General features: G+C 39.5%; 1 protein-coding gene across 1 annotated transcript in view; it reads right to left on the bottom strand.

Moving 5' to 3' along the window:
- The window catches only part of SORCS3 (sortilin related VPS10 domain containing receptor 3), a 619,852-nt gene that overhangs the window by 211,494 nt on the left and 390,275 nt on the right, over positions 1-18,083 (bottom strand). Inside the window, exon 5 of the mRNA XM_043926232.1 lies at positions 3,855-3,928. Within this exon, the coding sequence (XP_043782167.1) occupies positions 3,855-3,928 (74 nt within the window). The remainder of the gene's footprint in view (positions 1-3,854; positions 3,929-18,083) is intronic.

Genomic DNA, 18,083 nt, shown 5'->3' with positions numbered 1-18,083 from the left:
AAGAGGGGAGGTACTATTCATTTGCAGCTCAGTAGGCTATTAAACCAAAAACCACTTTTCCCTGTGATACCCCTGCCCAAACAGAGACTAGAGAGAGATTACAGTAGGATACTTAGCTACTCCTGCATTCTCCCTGCAAACTAAAATTGCTAAAGCAACTGGGGTGATGAATAGGAGCAGAAGACAGGGCTAGTAATCTGCCCATTAACCACATATCAAATGAGTGAAAGGGTCACACATAAAAGAGTTTGCATGTCAGTCTGATTCTCAGGGCATGATGGTGGAGTCACTCCAAAGTGCAAGATTCCTAGGTGACCTCTCTTGATGGCATTAGAACATCTGGAATTCATAAAGAAAATTTCACCTCTAATGAATCTTTTATTATTAATGCTAATATTATGGCCCATGCCCTAACTCATAGGCACTGTAGGGCACCAAGGAGGAAATGAACAATCATGATACTCCTTACAGTTCTTGATGCATTTTCATAGCCATTACAGTGATCATCATCGTAGATGGTTGAGTCTTCTCTTTCATCCTTGGCAGAAATCATTTCTATATCACAGTGTTCTTCCCCACAAGTCCCCTCTAGGTTGCTATTTTCTACCAACTGAAGGCAGTATGGGAGAAGACACCTAGCATTCCTAAAGGATCTATCCCTAGAAATTTGAAAATCTCCAAATTATAGACAACAATATTTGGACAATATTCTGTCTGGGTTGCATATTTACTCTATTTGTCTACATACCACAAGATAAGTCTTTTACTTCAATTTCTTGTTTTTGCATGACTGCCCTTCCCTCCATGTGTCCCTATCAGCCCCAATACCACTTCACTCTGCATCATTCCTCAAAAAGAAGCAGTTTCAAGGTTTTTGGCCATTGATTTGTCTTGTTTTTATCACATCAGAAAAATCAAGACTCAAGAAAGAGTGAGGACAATTAAGTTAGGTTGAGATGTGGCTTCTTGGACCCATTCAATTATTACTAGATGTCCACAGGAAAAGTCTCACTGGGCATGGGATTTTTCTGGATCCCAGAAGAAATGACAAATCACTTAACGTGTTACGGTCTTCAGAATCTGATGCTGGGAAAGATAGAAGGCAGGAGAAGAAGGGGATGACAGAGGACGAGATGGTTGGATGGCATCACCGACTCAATGGACATGAGTTTGAACAAGCTCTGGGAAATGGTGAAGGACAGGAGGGAAGTCTAGCGTGCTGTAGTCCATGGGGTCACAAAGCGTCAGACATGACTGAGCAACTGAATAAATTCAGAACTACTAATAAATATAGTACCTAAAGATATAACTTACAAATTATAAATCTGAAACAGAGAAACAAAATTGCCAAGAGTCCAATTCTGAAAGGATGATATCTTGTCCTTTCAATAACTATATGAAGTTGACAGGACGAATACTGTTCCCATTTATATGGATGCAGAGACCAGAGCCCCGAGAGGCTCTGTTTTAACCAAAGTTGTGTTCTATACCCTGACAAATGCACATTTTGTCTTTCCTCAAGGAGGTATCAAGTTGATATTTCCACTTCTAACCTATACAGGCCAAGTCTTTTCAGTGTAAGAGCTTTCCACAATCATGATTCTATCACTGGGGGAAAAAAAGGTCTATGTAAAATGAGCTCTTCCTCTACAACTCCAGTGACACCTAAAAGAATAATCGTGGCAATTATACATCAGAAACAGAGAAGTGATAATTACAAAAATGGAATTTTCAGCTACTACTTGGCTAGCCAGCACAGGCACTAACTTTTATATTTCCCCATGGGGGCATATATGAAAGAAGCACAGGGTGGAAAAGAAATGAAACATAATTATCAGGACCTGGGGATTTATTCTTTTTGCTCTATAAAGGAAGGGGGAAGGCAGATAGAAGCTGAAACATTCCCTTCTTGCCCTCTGCAAATAGAAAAATGCTGCCTTTCATCTCCTTAATTTCCTTCAGGAATGATGACAAGGCTTATCCAGTCTACTGTACTTCCCTTCTTCATCAACTTGACTTCCTAGTCAGCTAACTGCCTTACCATCTCAAGAATTTGTTCCAAAAATAGCAGAGGGCTTTTTTTTTGTTTTGAGGGACTTTTGAGTGATGGTTGGGCTTTCCTGGTGGCTCAGCTTGTAAAAAATCCACCTGCAATGTGGAAGACCTAGGTTTGATCCCTGGGTTTGGAAGATCCCTGGAAGAAGGAAACAGCTACCCACTACAGCATTCTGGATCAGAGAATTCCAAGGACTATTCCATGGGGTGGCAAAGAGTCAGACATGGCTGAGGAACTTTCACTTTGACTTTTCACTTTCTTTTTGAGTGATGGTACACTGAGAAACTGGTCCATCTTAGCTGAGCAAAAGGCAGTAATTATATAACTAGCACATCAGAAAAACAAATATTTCCTTTTTCTGTCTCAGTCTATTGAAAACATCTTAATATAACTCTAAATATAGACCAAATAATAATTGAAATAGTAGTTACAGAACAAATAATAATCAGTCTGCAAAGGGAAAAAATGACTACCAGTTCCCTTTTCTCTCTGAGTACTTTGTATATAATAAGACATAGTTGATTTTCACAGTGTACTTCAGCAATCATCATTTTAATTCTGAACATAGTTCTGTAGGTGCAGAAGGGATAGGGTGAAATGTGGTTTCCAAAGATGCTGGCATGGTTGTATACATATATATATATATATATATATATATATATATATATATATATATGTTCAAAGAAGCATATATGTACACCCCCTACTCCCCCCACACACACATCACCCCCACCTTGTGGAAGGCATGAAGGGTCCTCTCATGACTCTTTAAGGGAGCTGAACTAAGGTATTTAAAATGAGACATGGAATAGGTACTACTTTTAAGTACTGTTAATTTTGTTTCTGTTTCGAATTAAGCACATAATTAAGCATGTCATACACTTTGGTGTATGCTTCCTACGTACATTCCTAGATATATTTGGCCATTGCTTCTGCAGAAATGAAAGTATGATACATATTAGAAGCATTTCATATAGCTAGGAAGGGTAAAAAGTAAACATTATACCAAACCAAGTTTACTCTGCTACAACCAAATTAGCAATAGAATTCAAGTATAAAAAATACCAGTTAATAACAGACTTTCTGATTAGGTGAAAGGGCTAATTTTCCAGTTGAAATGTATTCACTCCTTGAAAACCTTGTCAAAATGTGCTCCACAGAAGTTGTTCTAAAGGATGATCAGGTATGACATGAGAAAGAGATTCTAGAGTGAAGTGAGTTTGGGAATCAGTGACTTCATGTTTGGCAGCTTCCTTTATTCCTCATTTCTCCAGAGGCTCTAATATCCTAATGTGAATCCTGAGTCTCCACGAGGGCAGAGTTGGAAAACTGTTACCTAAAATTATGTGACCGTAGAAGCACCTTTGGAAGGAGAAGCACTGTGTGAAACTAGTGTCCTTCATAGTACATTTTAGGAAATGCTTGCTTTTTAGAATACGTTCATAAAATATCTACTTTTTACTAAAAGAGGGGAGACTAATACATAGCTAAGAGCACCCAGTCATGACCTTCTCATGGAGCTCTCTAGCCCAGGGCTTCTCAGTTCAATGTGCACATAAAATCACCAGGGACTATGCTACATGCAGAGTTCTGCTTAATAAGTTTCAATGGGCCCCAAGATTCTGTATTTCTAAAACTTCCCAAGTGATGCTGATGCTGCCAGTCCATGAACCAAACTGAGTGGCAAAGGGCTAGGACACACAATGACTTCAAGTGCTGAAGGTGTCCAGGAACTGCCAGAGCGCCATGTTGCCTGATTCCTACCCAAGAGAGTGGTGAGACTGTGGATGGGGCTTACCAGTAAAACCTGTTGGGTGTGATGCGTTCATGCATGAGTTGCCACCGTCTTCCAAAGTCCATGGAGCTGTAGAGCTGCAAAACAAGGAAGTGAGCAGAGCATAAGCATCAAGGGACACTGTTTAACAGAAACATATGTGCCATCCTTCTGGAGATGAACATTCGAACCCACCACAGTGCCTAACACACTCAAGTAGACATCCATCCTATCCAGATAAAAGTATTACGAACATGATGGTGCTGTGCTTATCATGGGGTCTTCTAGCTCAATATATACCCAATCAACTGAGGCTTTTGAGCTGAGTGTAAACTATTTCTGATGCCACCCATGTCTCACCTTTAGAGGTAAAGCCTTTAGTAAAATTATATCTTCCTATTTTCTTCAAATTCCATGAAGTCTTTAGCTACATCTAAAATAATTCAGCAACACTAATTTTAAAAATATTTACTGAACAACTCTTACATGAAAGGCACTCTGATGGATAAGAAGTTAAGAAAGAGGTAGATTCTGTGCTCATAGGGAAAATAAGACACATGGGTAAAAATGCTCATCAGCTGATACCTGAGCCAATACTATATGCCAAATATTGTACCCCAGCTTTGTCTCTTACTTCATCAATCTTCCCTAAATATAATCTAAATGGAATGGACCTCTCAACACCACTCACGATATCAGGATCAGTCACACCCTCATGTCTTCATAAGATGGCAAGGATAAGACAACTCTGGTGCCTCAGAGTGCACACAGGCCCTGTCCAAGTGTGGCTTCCGCCACAAAGCTTTTTCTGACCTTTAGCCCACTCACTATTCTTCCCTCTCAATTCACTGCACTCTTCTCATTCGTTTCCACTGAGCACTTATCCTGGGTAAAATATAGTATGTCTTTCAGATTTGACTGTATTATTTAGTTGTATTTATATTCCTTGAATACATATGAAGTGTTCACTAAATATCTGTCGCCTAAATAAGTAATTAAAATAGGTAGGTAAAGACAGGTATCAACTCACGGAATGAGAAAAAACAACAACAACAGAAGAGCCCCAGGACTTTGGAATTAAAAAAAAAAAAAACCCTCTGCAAGGCCACATGACTCAGATTGCACATTCTCTTATGTTATGAATGCAGAGTTTGATCCTTTATAACACAAAAGGGAAAACTCAACATCCCTGTAAGAGACTTACCAGGTGTGTGGGGTTTATTTTTAATTGGATGCCTAAAAGTATAATATCTGAATGTGACTGATAATGGAATAATAATGATGTCTATTATTATTTATATATTATTATTATTAATGTCTGACAGTGTTGCTCCTTCACATACCTTTTAGCTTTACAAGGACATGGAAGGGAAGGGAAGACAATTATCACTAATGGAAAACCCTGCTCTCAAACATTCTCTGATCCACTCAGGCACAGTTAACCACTTCCCCACAGTGCCACCACTACACATACTATCTGCCTCCAAGAAGCTGTTCACACTTAGTCATTGCTGGTTAGCTCTCCTCTCTCTAGATGGAGAGTCAATAGAGGAGCAGTGATCATGCCTTATTCATCTTTGTGGTTACACAATGCCTGGTATATAACCAAAGAACACACAAACCTGTTTCATAGTTAATGATACAGTCCTAGAGAAATTACATTTTGGTCAAATGAACTATTAATAGGATTTAGGTTTTTGGAGGCCCTAGCTCACATCTCCTTCCATGGAATCACAATGCCTAATTTATACTGAGTATTCCATCATGTTTACACTTTTCCACAAACATCTACAAGGGGGGAAACTGAGCAAGGCAGAAGTAGGTGGCCTTCAGGTTTACGGGAATGGGGTCAGGTGAAGGCCATACATGTAATCACAGGTAGCTGCTGACCCACAGTGCTCTCCATCGTACCACACCCGGTAACGTTTCCACCTGTAAGCTGTGAGCCCATAATCTCACAATGCATACAGAATTAACTTTTGTATGAACTTCTGGTAATCTCAAAAAAGTTTTGAGGGGCCTGGAGAAGCCTGGTCCCATTTCAGTTTCATTCAGCAAATATTTATTGAACATTGTCACCATGAACTACATTTTTGAAGTCTCCTTTTAGTCTAGTAATTAACGGATGTGTTTGAGTGATGTTGTATACATATATATAGAACCTGAAGACCCTGAAAGATACTGAAGACACTGACGCTCAGTTCTACAAAGGGACTATGGCAACAATATGGAAATCCAGGATGTCTGAGCTGATCGAGCTGATTCCAGGTTTATACTATTCCATACCAACTCCACCAGCTCTCATGGTTTTTATTCAAACTGGGCTTTCACTCTGTGAAAGTGAACATTTCTCAGTCATGTCCAACTCTTTGTGACCCCATGGACTAGAGAGTTTTCCAGGCCAGAATACTGGAGTGAGTAGCCACTCCCTTTTCCAGGGGATCTTCCCAACCCAGGAAGTCCCAAAAAATATATGTGTCCAAATCTGCACATGAAAAAATGGGTAAAACTATTGCTCCATTGCTCTGAGTCTCTTTCTTCATTCACCAATGTAGTGAATAAAACTATGCAATGGACACGAAGTTGGGAAAACTTCAGAAGATGGTGAGGTATGAGGTACACAGAGGTCTGGCATGCTGTACTCCACGGGGTAACAAAGATTCAGGCACAACTGAGTGACTGAACAACAACAACAGCTCCACACCATTAAATTAAAGAGCACTCAACCACATTTAATTATTCAGGAAGCTAAAAAGTAACCACATCCGGCCCTCAAATATCTATACAGTTCCACCATGTCAAAGAAGAAGCTGAAGCTGAATGGTTCTATGAAGACCTACAAGACCTTCTAGAACCAACACCCAAAAAAGATGTTCTTTTCATTATAGGGGACTAGAATGCAAAAGTAGGAAGTCAAGAGATACGTGGAATAAGAGGCAAATGTGGCCTTGGAGTACAGAATGAAGCAGGGCAAAGACTACAGAGTTTTGCCAAGAGAACGCACTGGTCACAGCAAACACCCTCTTCCTACAACAAAAGAGACGACTCTACACATCATCACCAGATGGCCAACACCAAAATCAGATTGATTATATTCTTTCCAGCCAAAGACGGAGAAGCTCTATACAGTCAGCAAAAACAAGATGGGAGCTGATTGTGCCTCAGATTATGAACTCTTTATTGCCAAATTCAGACTTAAATTGAAGAAAGTAAGGAAAACCACTAGACCATTCACATATGACCTAAATCAAATCCCTTAGGATTATACAGTGGAAGTGATGAATAAATTCAAGAGATTAGAGCTGATAGACACATTGCCTGAAGAACTATGGATGGAGGTTCATGACGTTATACAGAAGGCATTGATCAAAACCATTCCCAAGAAAAAGAAATACAAAAAGGGAAAATGGTTGTCTGAGGAGGTCTTACAAATACCTGAGAAAAGAAGACAAATGAAAGGCAAAGGAGAAAAAGAAAGATATACCCATTTGAATGAGGAGTTCCAAAGAATAGCAAAGAGAGATAAGAAAGCCTTCCTCAGTGATCAATGCAAAGAAATAAAGGAAAACAATAGAATGGGAAAGACTAAGATCTCTTCAAGAAAATTAGAGATACCACGGGAACATTTCATGCAAAGATGGGCACAATAAAAGACAGAAATGGTATGGACCCAACAGAAGCAAAAGATATTAAGAAGAGGTGGCAAGAATACACAGAAGAACTAAACACAAAAGATCTTCATGACCCAGATAACCATGATGGTGTGATCACTCACCTAGAGCCAGACATCTTGAAATGTGAAGTCAAGTGGGTCTTAGGAAGCATCACTAGGAACAAAGCTAGTGGAGGTGATAAAATTCCAATTGAGTCATTTCATATCCTAAAAGATGATGCTATGAAAGTGCTGCACTCAATATGCCAGCAAATTTGGAAAACTCTGCAGTGGCCACAGGACTAGAAAAGGTCAGTTTTCATTCCAATCCCTAAGAAAAACAATGCCAAAAAATGTTCAAACTACTGCATAATTGCACTCATTCACATGCTAGCAAAATAATGCTCAAAATTCTCTAAGTCAGGCTTCAACACTATGTGAACTGTGAACTTCCAAATGTCCAAGCTGGATTTAGAAAAGGCAGAGGAATGAGAGATCAAATTGCCAACATCCATTGGATCATCAAAAAAGCAAGAGAGTTCGAGAAAATCATCTACTTCTGCTTTATTGACTATGCCAAAGCATATTGACTGTGTGGATCACAACAAACTGTGGAAAATTCTTCAAGGAATGGGAATACCATACCATTTTACCAGCCTCCCGAGAAATCTGTGTGCAGGTCAAGAAGCAACAGTTATAACTGGACATGGAACAACACACTGGTTCCAAATCGGGAAAGGAGTAAATCAAGGCTGTATATTGTCACTCTGCTTATTTAACTTATATGCAGACTATATCATGCGAAGTACTGTACTGGATGAAGCACAAGCTGGAATCAAGATTGCCAGGAGAAATATCAATGACCTAAGATACACAGATAGCACCACCTTTATGGCAGAAAACATAGAACTAAAGAGCCTTTTGTTGACAGTGAAAGAGGAGAGTGAAAAAGTTGGCTTAAAACTCAACTTTCAGAAAACTAAGATTATGGCATCTGATTCCATCACTTCATGGCAAAGATGTGGAAACAGTGACAGAATTTTTTTTTTTTTTTTTGAGCTCCAAAATCACTGCAGATAGTGACTGTAGCCATGAAATTAAAAGACGCTTGCTCCTTGGGAGAAAAGCTATAACTAACCTAGACAGCATATTAAAAGGCTGAGACATTACTTTGCCAACAATAGTCCTTCCAGTCAAAACCATGGTTTTTCCAGTAGTCGTGCGGATGTGAGAGATGGACCATAGAGAAAGCTGAGTGCCAAAGAATTGATGATTTTGAACTGTGGTGTTGGAGAAGACTCTTGAGAGTTCCTTGGACTGCAAGGTGATCAAGCCAGTCCATCCCAAAGGAAATCAGTCTTGAATAGTCTTGGAAGGACTGATGCTAAAGCTGAAACTCCAATACTTTGGCCACCTGATGTGAAGAACTGACTCATTTGAAAGGACCCTGATGCTGGAAAGATTGAAGGCAGGAGAAAAGGACTACAGAAGATGAGATGGTTGGATGGAATCATTGATTTGATGGACATGAGTTTGAGTAGGCTCCAGGAGTTGGTGGTGGACTGGGAAGCCTGGGTGCTGTAGTTCATGGGGTTGCAAAGAGTTGGACACAACTGAGTGACTGAGTGACTTTCCCCATGTCAAAGGGGAAAATGGGGCAAAGGCTAAGGCACTAGAAAATTAGAGATAGGAAAGATAAATTGGAATAACAATGGAACAGTGAGGCTCCTTGGAGAAATGTACTTTGAGCTAGGCCTTTGGCAATAGGTGATATGGAAAAGAAGTATGTTAGATCAAGATTTTCCCGGGTGAGACACTAAGAAGAAAGGTGTCAATATTGTGAAGGTCTTGAGCTGGGTTCTGGAGAGCTTTTAAGAGAAAGAAGGGACATGATGACAGTTGCTAGTGAAAAGCAGATGGAAACTGTCTATCTGTCTGTCTCCCTATTCATCCATTCATCTATATCTATCTTTATCTTTGTGGTTGTTGTTCAGTTGCTCAGTTGTATCCTATTCTTTGCTCACCCATGGACTGCAGCACGCCAGGCTTCCCTGTCCTTCACCATCTCCCAGAGCTTACTCAAACTCATGTCCATAGAGTCAGTGATGCCATCCAACTACCTCATCCCTGTTGTCCCCTTCTCCTCCTACCATCAATCTTTCCCAGCATCAAAGTCTTTTTCAATGAGTCAGTTCTTCATGTCATGTGGCCAAAGTATTGGAGTTTCAGCTTCAGCATCAGTCTTTCCAATAACTATTCAGGACTAATTTCCTTTAGGATTGGCTGGTTTGATCTCTTTGCAGTCCAAGGGACTCTCAAGAGTCTTCTCCAACATGACAGTTGAAAAGCATCAATTCTTTGGCATTTCACATTTTTATTATCCAGCTCTCTCATCCATACATGACTACTGGGAAAACCATAGTTTTAACTATAATCAAAGCCCCTTTGTTGGCAAAATAATGTCTCTGCTTTTTAATATGCTGTCTAGGTTTGTTATAGCTTTTCTTCTAAGGAACGAGTGTCTTTTAATTTCATGGCTGCAGTCACCATCTGCAGTAATTTTGGAGCCCCCAAATATAAAGTCTCTCACTGTTTCTGTTGTTTTGCCATCTATTTGCCATAATCTTAGTTTTTGAATATTGAGCTTTAAGCCAACTGTTCACTCTCCTCTCTCAACTTCATGAAGAGACTCTTTATCTTTGCTTTCTTCCATAAAGGTGGTATCATCTGCCTATCTGAGGTTATTGATATTTCTCCCAGCAATCTTGATTCCAGCTTGTGATTCATTTAATCTTGCATTTTGCATGATGCACTCTGCATATAAGTTAAATAAGCAGGGTGACAACAAACAGCCTTCACATACTCTTTTCCCAATTTGGAACCAGTCCATTGTTCCATGTCTAGTTCTAACTACTGCTTCTTGACCTGCATACAGGTTTCTAAGGAGGCAGGAAAGGCAGTCTGGTATTCTCATCTCTTTAAGAATTTTCCAGTTTGTTGTGATCCACAGTCAAAGGCTTTATTTTAGTCAATGAAGAAGAAGTAGGCATTTTTCTGGAATTCTCTTGCTTTTTCTATGATCCAATGGATGTTGGCCATTTGATCTCTAGTTCCTCTGCCTTTTCTAAATCCAGCTCGAACATCTGGGAGTTCCTGGTTCATGTACTGTTGAAGCCCAACTTGGAGAATTTTGAGCATTATTTTGCTAGCACGTGAAATGAGTGTAATTGTGTTGTAGTTTGAACATTCTTTGGCATTGCCTTTCTTTGGCAATGAAAACTGACTTTTTCTAGTCCTGTGGCCACTGCTAAATTTTCCTAATTTGCTAGCATACTGAGTGCAGCACTTGAACAGCATCATCTTTTAGGATTTGAAATAGCTCAACTGGAATTCCATCACCTCCACTAACTTTGTTCATAGTGATGCTTCCTAAGGCCCACTTGACTTCACATTCCAAGATGTCTGGCTCTAGGTGAGTGATCACACAATTATGGTTATCTGGGTCATGAAGATCATTTTTGTACAGTTCTTCTGTGTATTCTTGCCACCTCTTCTTAATATCTTCTGTTTCTGTTAGGTCCATACTGTTTCTGTCTTTTATTGTGCCCATCTTTGCATGAAATGTTCCCTTGATATCTCTAATTTTCTTGAAGAGATCTCTAGTCTTTCCCATTCTATTGTTTTCCTCTTTTTCTTTGCATTGTTCACTTAGGAAGGCTTTCCTTTTTATTCTTTGGAACTCTTCATTCAATGGGTATATCTTTCCTTTTCTCCTTTGCCTTTTGCCTTTCTTGTTTTCTCAGCTATTTGTAAGGCCTCCTCAGACAACCATTTTGCCTTTTTATGTCTCTTTTTCTTGGGGATTGTTTTGATCACCAGCTACCGTACAACATTACAAACCTCCATCCATAATCTTCAGCCACTCGTCTATCATATCTAATCAGATCTAATCTGTACATTGGAGAGGTGTTTGGGTGGAAGGAGAGTCTTTATGAGGACCCCACCATCCCATTGGGGAGAATACACCTACATAACTTATTGCGAGGACCAAGTATCCCATGCAGGGTTTTAGGAAATGGGATCACCCTCTTTCTCATGGCATTGCTCAAACTTAAGACAGGTGTTTCTCAATTAAAAATAGAAGAGACTTCAGTTGGTGCCTTCTAGCCAAAGGTATCAATCAGACTCTCTGTCAACACAGACTCCAAACAGAGCAAATAGAACCCCAAATTCCTTCAAATAAAACCCAGCATTATTGTGTCTTCCTCTGCTGCAAAATCTAGCAACAGGTCAGGGAAAAACCTTGAAGGTCACACTGATGCCACTGGAGTCTTAATCCTCCAGGAAATTATTCAGCCCTTCCATCAGAGGGGACCCTGCACGTGGCTGAATGCAACACCCTACAGCTCCTGCTTGGACATACCCTTGGGAGAAGCATGACTCCTCTCATTCCATGCTCTTCCCAACAGAAAGAGCAAGAGCTCAGCTGCCAATCTCCTCATCTAAGCCTATTCCACTTCCTGCCTCCCCTATCTCTGGTTTTGCTTTTTCAGCTCTTCAGTTTGACTGATGGGAGAAAAATTAAATTGAATTCTCTGTCTCAAGGCTGATTTGAATGAACAGAAACAGTAGGCTCCTATTCATTAAGGGCCTTGGGCTATCTACCTTGTCTCGCAATCTACAGTAAGTTGCTGAGTCTGAAATGAATTTTATTCTCCCACAATGTGGATCTCTGCAGCCTCTCCAATTCATCATTCACTCATTCATTCACTAAAAGTGTTTCAAACAGCTACTATGCTTTAAGCACTGAGCTGAATTCTGGGATTGCAAAGGTTAAAAATATTATGGACAGTGGAAGACAGAAATTCAGACAATTACACTGCTATAAACTATATGTCATAATATTAATACTAATTATCTCTACAATGGTAAGATTGTGAGCAACTGATATTGTTTTTTTTTGGTTACTGGGATTTTTAAAAATTATTTCGAACATCTATTACTTTAGTAATTTAAAGAATAAAAGCTTTAACACTGAGAGACAAAGTACATAGGCAATCATTTAATAGATAGTGCTAAAAGATTTTTTAGTAATATAAAAATGCTCATAATATATTATTTAAAATATGTTACAAAATATGCATATATTGATGTTAATTATATTCAAATTATTGCATACCTTGAGATATATTTGAAGAGAATATGCTAAAATATTAGCAGTGGTTATCTCTGAATTGAGGAATGATGGGTAATTTACATACTTTTTAAAGCTTCCCATCATTTTTAAATTTCTTTAAAATAGATACATATTATATGTCAATAGTAATATAAATTTATGCTTTCTTCTATTTCTATTTTTATAAAAATTTTCTATTTATAATGTATATATTTGTCTATTTTTCAAAAGGCCAAGAATTAAAATTGCAATCTTTCTTTTAGGGAACTGGAATTAGACAGAGCAATATGGGATTTTCCATAAAGTGGTATTTCAGAGAGATTATCACAGATAGTGGTGAATCCTTCCTAGGACAGGCAATATATTAGTGTTTATATAGTCCTGCATGGTTTCAACCCAAAGTGTTTCATGCAACATTAAAATAAAATGTATTTTCCAAACAGCAAACATATTTAAAACATTCTTGTTTATACAAAGTTATATATGAGACTGTGTTCTCCATGTCTTGCCTTATGATGTCCCATTCCTGCAATGATGTCATTCCTGACTTTCACCAAAGAACAATCCAGATCCTCTTCTCGCCCTTCTTTCACTATATGACATGGTCTCATCTCTCTTAACAAGTGCATATTCAGTAGCAACACACACAGCAACCTAAATGAATCATCAGCACAGCTGGAAAATATGAAAGAGCACGCTCTTTTCCTTATTGATTCAGTTATTCGCTTCCTAATTACATCAGCCTGCCAGGGAAAAGTATCTGATAGCTGAAGAACTAAAAAGGCAATTTAAGCAATGTTCAGGAATGTTCCTCAGGGAGAACAACATGTTGTATACAGAAAGCTTAAGTTCAAAGAATAATATGATTGTGTTAGGAGGTTATGGGTTGAATTATGCCCCATCCTCCTCCTCCCCCGAAATGGTCTGTCAAAGGTCTCACCCTCAGTATCTCAAAATGTGACCTTATATGGAAATAAAGTCTTTGCATATGTAATCAAGTTAAAATGAGGTCAGGATGGATGGGTCTTAATCCAGTATGACCGGTATTCTCACAAGGAGAAATCTGGACACATAGAAAGACACAGAGGGAAGACATGAGAAGATGCCCAGAAAGAGAAGACCAGTTAAAGACAGAGTTTTAGTGATGTATCTACAAGCCAAGGGATGCCAAAAACTTCCACTAAATTACCAAAAGAGAAGGAGAATCAAAGACTCCTCTGTAGGTTTTAGAGGGCCCATGATCCTGCTACCAACTTTATTTTGGACTTTTAGTCTCCAGAATGGCAGTACAGTAGACTTCTATTGCCCCAGCGCATCCAGTTTGTGACACTTTGTTATAGCAGCCTCTTACACCTGATACTAGGGGTAATAATGACAGATTATGTTACATTTCTCTGTTGTTTTCTTGTCTCCACTACTAGGTATTTAGTTGTAAGGCCAGAAGTATTGTTAGGTCCAGATTGTTTAATTTGTGGTTGAAAGCCAAAGTCTCATTTGCCTATATTTCTCTGTCCTCTGTATCTTTACCACACCCTTAAGGGTATTTTCTAAGAATATATTTGAATTCATAATGACCATATGGCAGTAACCAGACATAATCAGAAGAAGCAACAAAACACACATTTTATAGCAGCCTTTGGTATTCCAGCCAGATTCCCGAGAGCCAGCAAATCTTCCATGTAGAGGGAAGGATGCTTTGGAATACATTTACACAGGAGCTCTAGTCTATAGGCAAACTCAAACTTAGTATGTAACTCTTCTGACTTTTCTCCTCAAAACCCATAGGGTTTATATAGCATTCTGCTGAATTGTGGTCATGACAGCCTGATCTTTCTAATAAAATGAGACTGGTTTCTACTCAAAATAAGTTCTCTGTTCTATTTCCTTGGTAACCACAGGGTGAGTGGGAGGGCTTAACTGGGCCACAAAGGGCTACAGGAAAACCCCCCTGGGTTGTGGCAATAATTGCAGTAGACAGCAGAGAAACCAGGATCTCATAGCAAGAGACAGCACTTTCCAACATGTGGCCTGGTTCCTTCTTCAGATATTCTCCAAAGAAATCCTTTGGAGGGGACAATTCCACCTAATGTCTCTTTAAGCTCTGGGGACAGAGACAAGAACTTTTGTCCTCAGCAACTATTTTCCTTTGCCTTTGGGAGGTACAAGGCATCTACACCATAGAGGTATTTATTTAAAAAAAGAGAGAGAGAGAGTCACCTAGTTATGCCATTCTATTGGAGACGGCAAAATTTTTCTTCACTTTTTGAAGACTTCTAGGCACAAAGGTTTTCTCTCTCAAATGGTTTACATCATCCACTTCTTCAGTTAACAAATATTGATCAAATACCCATTAAGAGCCAGCCCTGTTCCATGGGTTTGAGGTACATCAGTGAACTAAAAAGACAGAAAGTCTCTGCTGTCACGAATCTTACATCATACTGGAGATCAAGAACTCAAATGCCCTCAAGTCTGTTGTGTGAATATGTGAGGGGAGGTATAAGAAAAATAGGACCATTACTTGTATTCTTTAGGTGCAGGCTCATTTTGCTAGCATTTAAGGCACTAAGGAAATTTCTTTGCTTATCCAAGAATATTTTTCACATTTTTATTGAAACCCTTGACATTCTTAAGGCTATCTTTTCAGTTGAGTTTAGTCACTCAGTTGGGTCCAACTCTTTGCAACCCCATGGACTACAGCACTCCAGGCTTCCCTGTCTATCACTAACTGCCGGAGATTGCTCAAACTCATGTCCATCAAGTTGGTGATGCCATTCAATGATTTCATCCTCTGTCATCCCCTCTCCTCTTGCCTTCACTCTTTTCCAGCTCATTGGTCTTTTCCAATGAGTCAGTTCTTCACATCAGGTGACCAAAGTATTGGAGTTTCAGCTTCAGCATCAGTGCTTCCAGTGAATATTCAGGACTGATTTCCCTTAGGATTGATTGGTTTGATCTCCTTGCAGTCCAAGGGATTCTCAAGAGTCTTCTCCAACACCACAGTTCAAAAGCATCAATTCTTCAGTGCTCAGCTTTCTTTGTAATCCAACTCTCACATCCATACATGACTACTGGAAAAACTGTATCTTTGACTAGACAGACCTTTGTTGGCAAAGTAACATCTCTGCTTTTTAATATGCTGTCTAGGTTGTTCATAGCTTTTCTTCCAAGGAGCAAGCATCTTTTAATTTCATGGCTGTAATCATCATCTGCAGTGATTTTGGAGTCCCCAAAAATAAAGTCTGTCACTGTTACCATTGTTTCCCCATCTATTTGCCATGAAGTAATGGAATCAAATGCCATAATCTTAGTGTTCTGAATGCTGAGTTTTAAGCCCACTTTTCTCTCCTCTTTCACTTTCATCAAGAGGCTCTATAGTTCTTCTTCACTTTCTGCCATGAGGGTGGTATCATCTGCGTATCTGAGGTTATTGATATTTCTCCCAGCAATCTTGATTCCAGCTTGTGCTTCATCCTGCCCGACACTTTGAATGATGTACTCGCATAGAATTTAAATAAGCAGGGTGGCAATATACAGCCTTGACATACTCCGTTCCCAATTTGGAACCAGTCTATTGTTCCATGTCCAGTTCTAACTGTTGCTTCTTGACCTGTATACAGATTTCTCAGGAGGCAGGTAAGGTAGTCTGATATTTCCATCTTTATAAGAATTTTCCACATTTTGTTGTGATCCACACAGTCAAAGGCTTTGGCTTAGTCAATAAAGCAGAAGTAGATGTTTTTCTGGAACTCTCTTGCTTTTTCGATGATCCAGTAGATGCCAGCAATTTGATCTGGTTCCTCTGCCTTTTCTAAATCCAGCTTGAATATCTGGAAGTTCATGGTTCATATACTGTTGAAGTCTGGCTTGGAGAATTTTGAGCATTATCACTTTCCTCTTAACTCTAAGGGAAACACCATATGTGATGTTTGGCAGGTGACATTTCCCCACAATCCTGGGCAGAAGCAGGTAGTCCTGAGAGCTCATGTTCCATCTGAAAATGGGCTTAGTTATTCCCTAGCTGGACAGGAATGCTCGCCAATGTGTTCACGTTTTACAACATTTAAGAGAACCTGAAAATTCTGATATTTTTAATGGGAAATTTCCATATTTTTTCAATTTTGGCAAAAATTTTAAATGTACCACAGGACAAATAAGATATGTTTTAAACCAAGTGACCAGGTGCTGCCTGAGGACTGCCAATTTGTGAACTGAATCTTGGTGCAGACCTACAACTGCCTGCAGGATTGAAAGTCACTCAGTCGTGTCTGACTCTTTGTGACCCCTTGGACTCTAGTCCATGGGATTCTCCAGACCAGAACACTGGAGTGGGTAGCTTTTCCCTTCTCCGGGGGATCTTTCCAACCCAGGGATCAAATCACGGTCTCCCGCATTGCAGGCAGCTGAGCCACAAGGGAAACCCAAGAATACTGGAGTGGCCTGCAAGAGAGAGTAGGACTATTTGACCTTGGAGTAGGATTGCCAGATTTATCAAATAAAAACATAGAATGCCCAGAGAATTCAAATTTCAGTTAAAAATGAACAAATATTTTGTGTAACTGAACACCATGTAACATTAAGGATATGTCTATTTTTTAATGTTATTTATCTGAAAACCAAATTTAGTTGTGTATCCTATAATTTATCTGACAATCTTACCTTGAAGTCCCTCGCATTCCATTTCTACAAGTCTGGAGTATAACATGCATTCCCTTACATTGGGCTTCTTTACTCTTGAACACTCAATGCCACCAAGTGAATAAAGTGAGTGAAGTCGTTCAGTCGTGTCTGACTCTTTGCGACCCCATGGACGGTAGCCTACCAGGCTCCTCTGTCCATGGGATTTTCCAGGCAAGAGTACCGGAATGAGTTGCCACCTCCTTCTCCAGAGGATCTTCCTGACCCAGGGATCAAACCCAGGTTTCCCACATTGTAGGCAGACACTTTATCGTCTGAGCCACCGGGGAAGTGAATAAAAGAATCTCAAAATTATTATAAATATTCCCTGTAATCAATTAATTCAAACCATTTCATTTTATCTATTTAATGTTAATTGAGTACTAGCATGTGCTAAATTCAGTGCCAGGTATGATGATACAAAGGTGAATAACCCAAGGTTCCCTGATTCTGTGAAATTCAAAGCCTGGAAGATACGATGGATGTGGCAACAGCTAAGTGCATCATGACACAAGGAGACACCTGCCAATGGAGGCAGAGGAGAGCTAGGAGAATTCAAAGGAAGGAATGGTCAGTTCTGCTGGGCTTGACACTAGGCCAGAAGCTGAGTCAGAATAGATGAGTAGGAGTTGGCCTGAAGGATAAGTTCCCCCCAAAACATTGCAGTTAACAAAGGTGAAGATTTCTGGACATTAGAAAAGATGTTGGAAATAAAACAAACATTATCTCATCCTCTTACAAAAGTAAAATT

The sequence above is a fragment of the Cervus elaphus genome, chromosome 15, assembly GCF_910594005.1.
Source record: "Cervus elaphus chromosome 15, mCerEla1.1, whole genome shotgun sequence".
In the NCBI taxonomy this organism is placed as follows: domain Eukaryota; kingdom Metazoa; phylum Chordata; class Mammalia; order Artiodactyla; family Cervidae; genus Cervus; species Cervus elaphus.
Note: the sequence above shows the minus strand (reverse complement) of the source record. Positions and strands in the feature narration are given on the sequence as shown.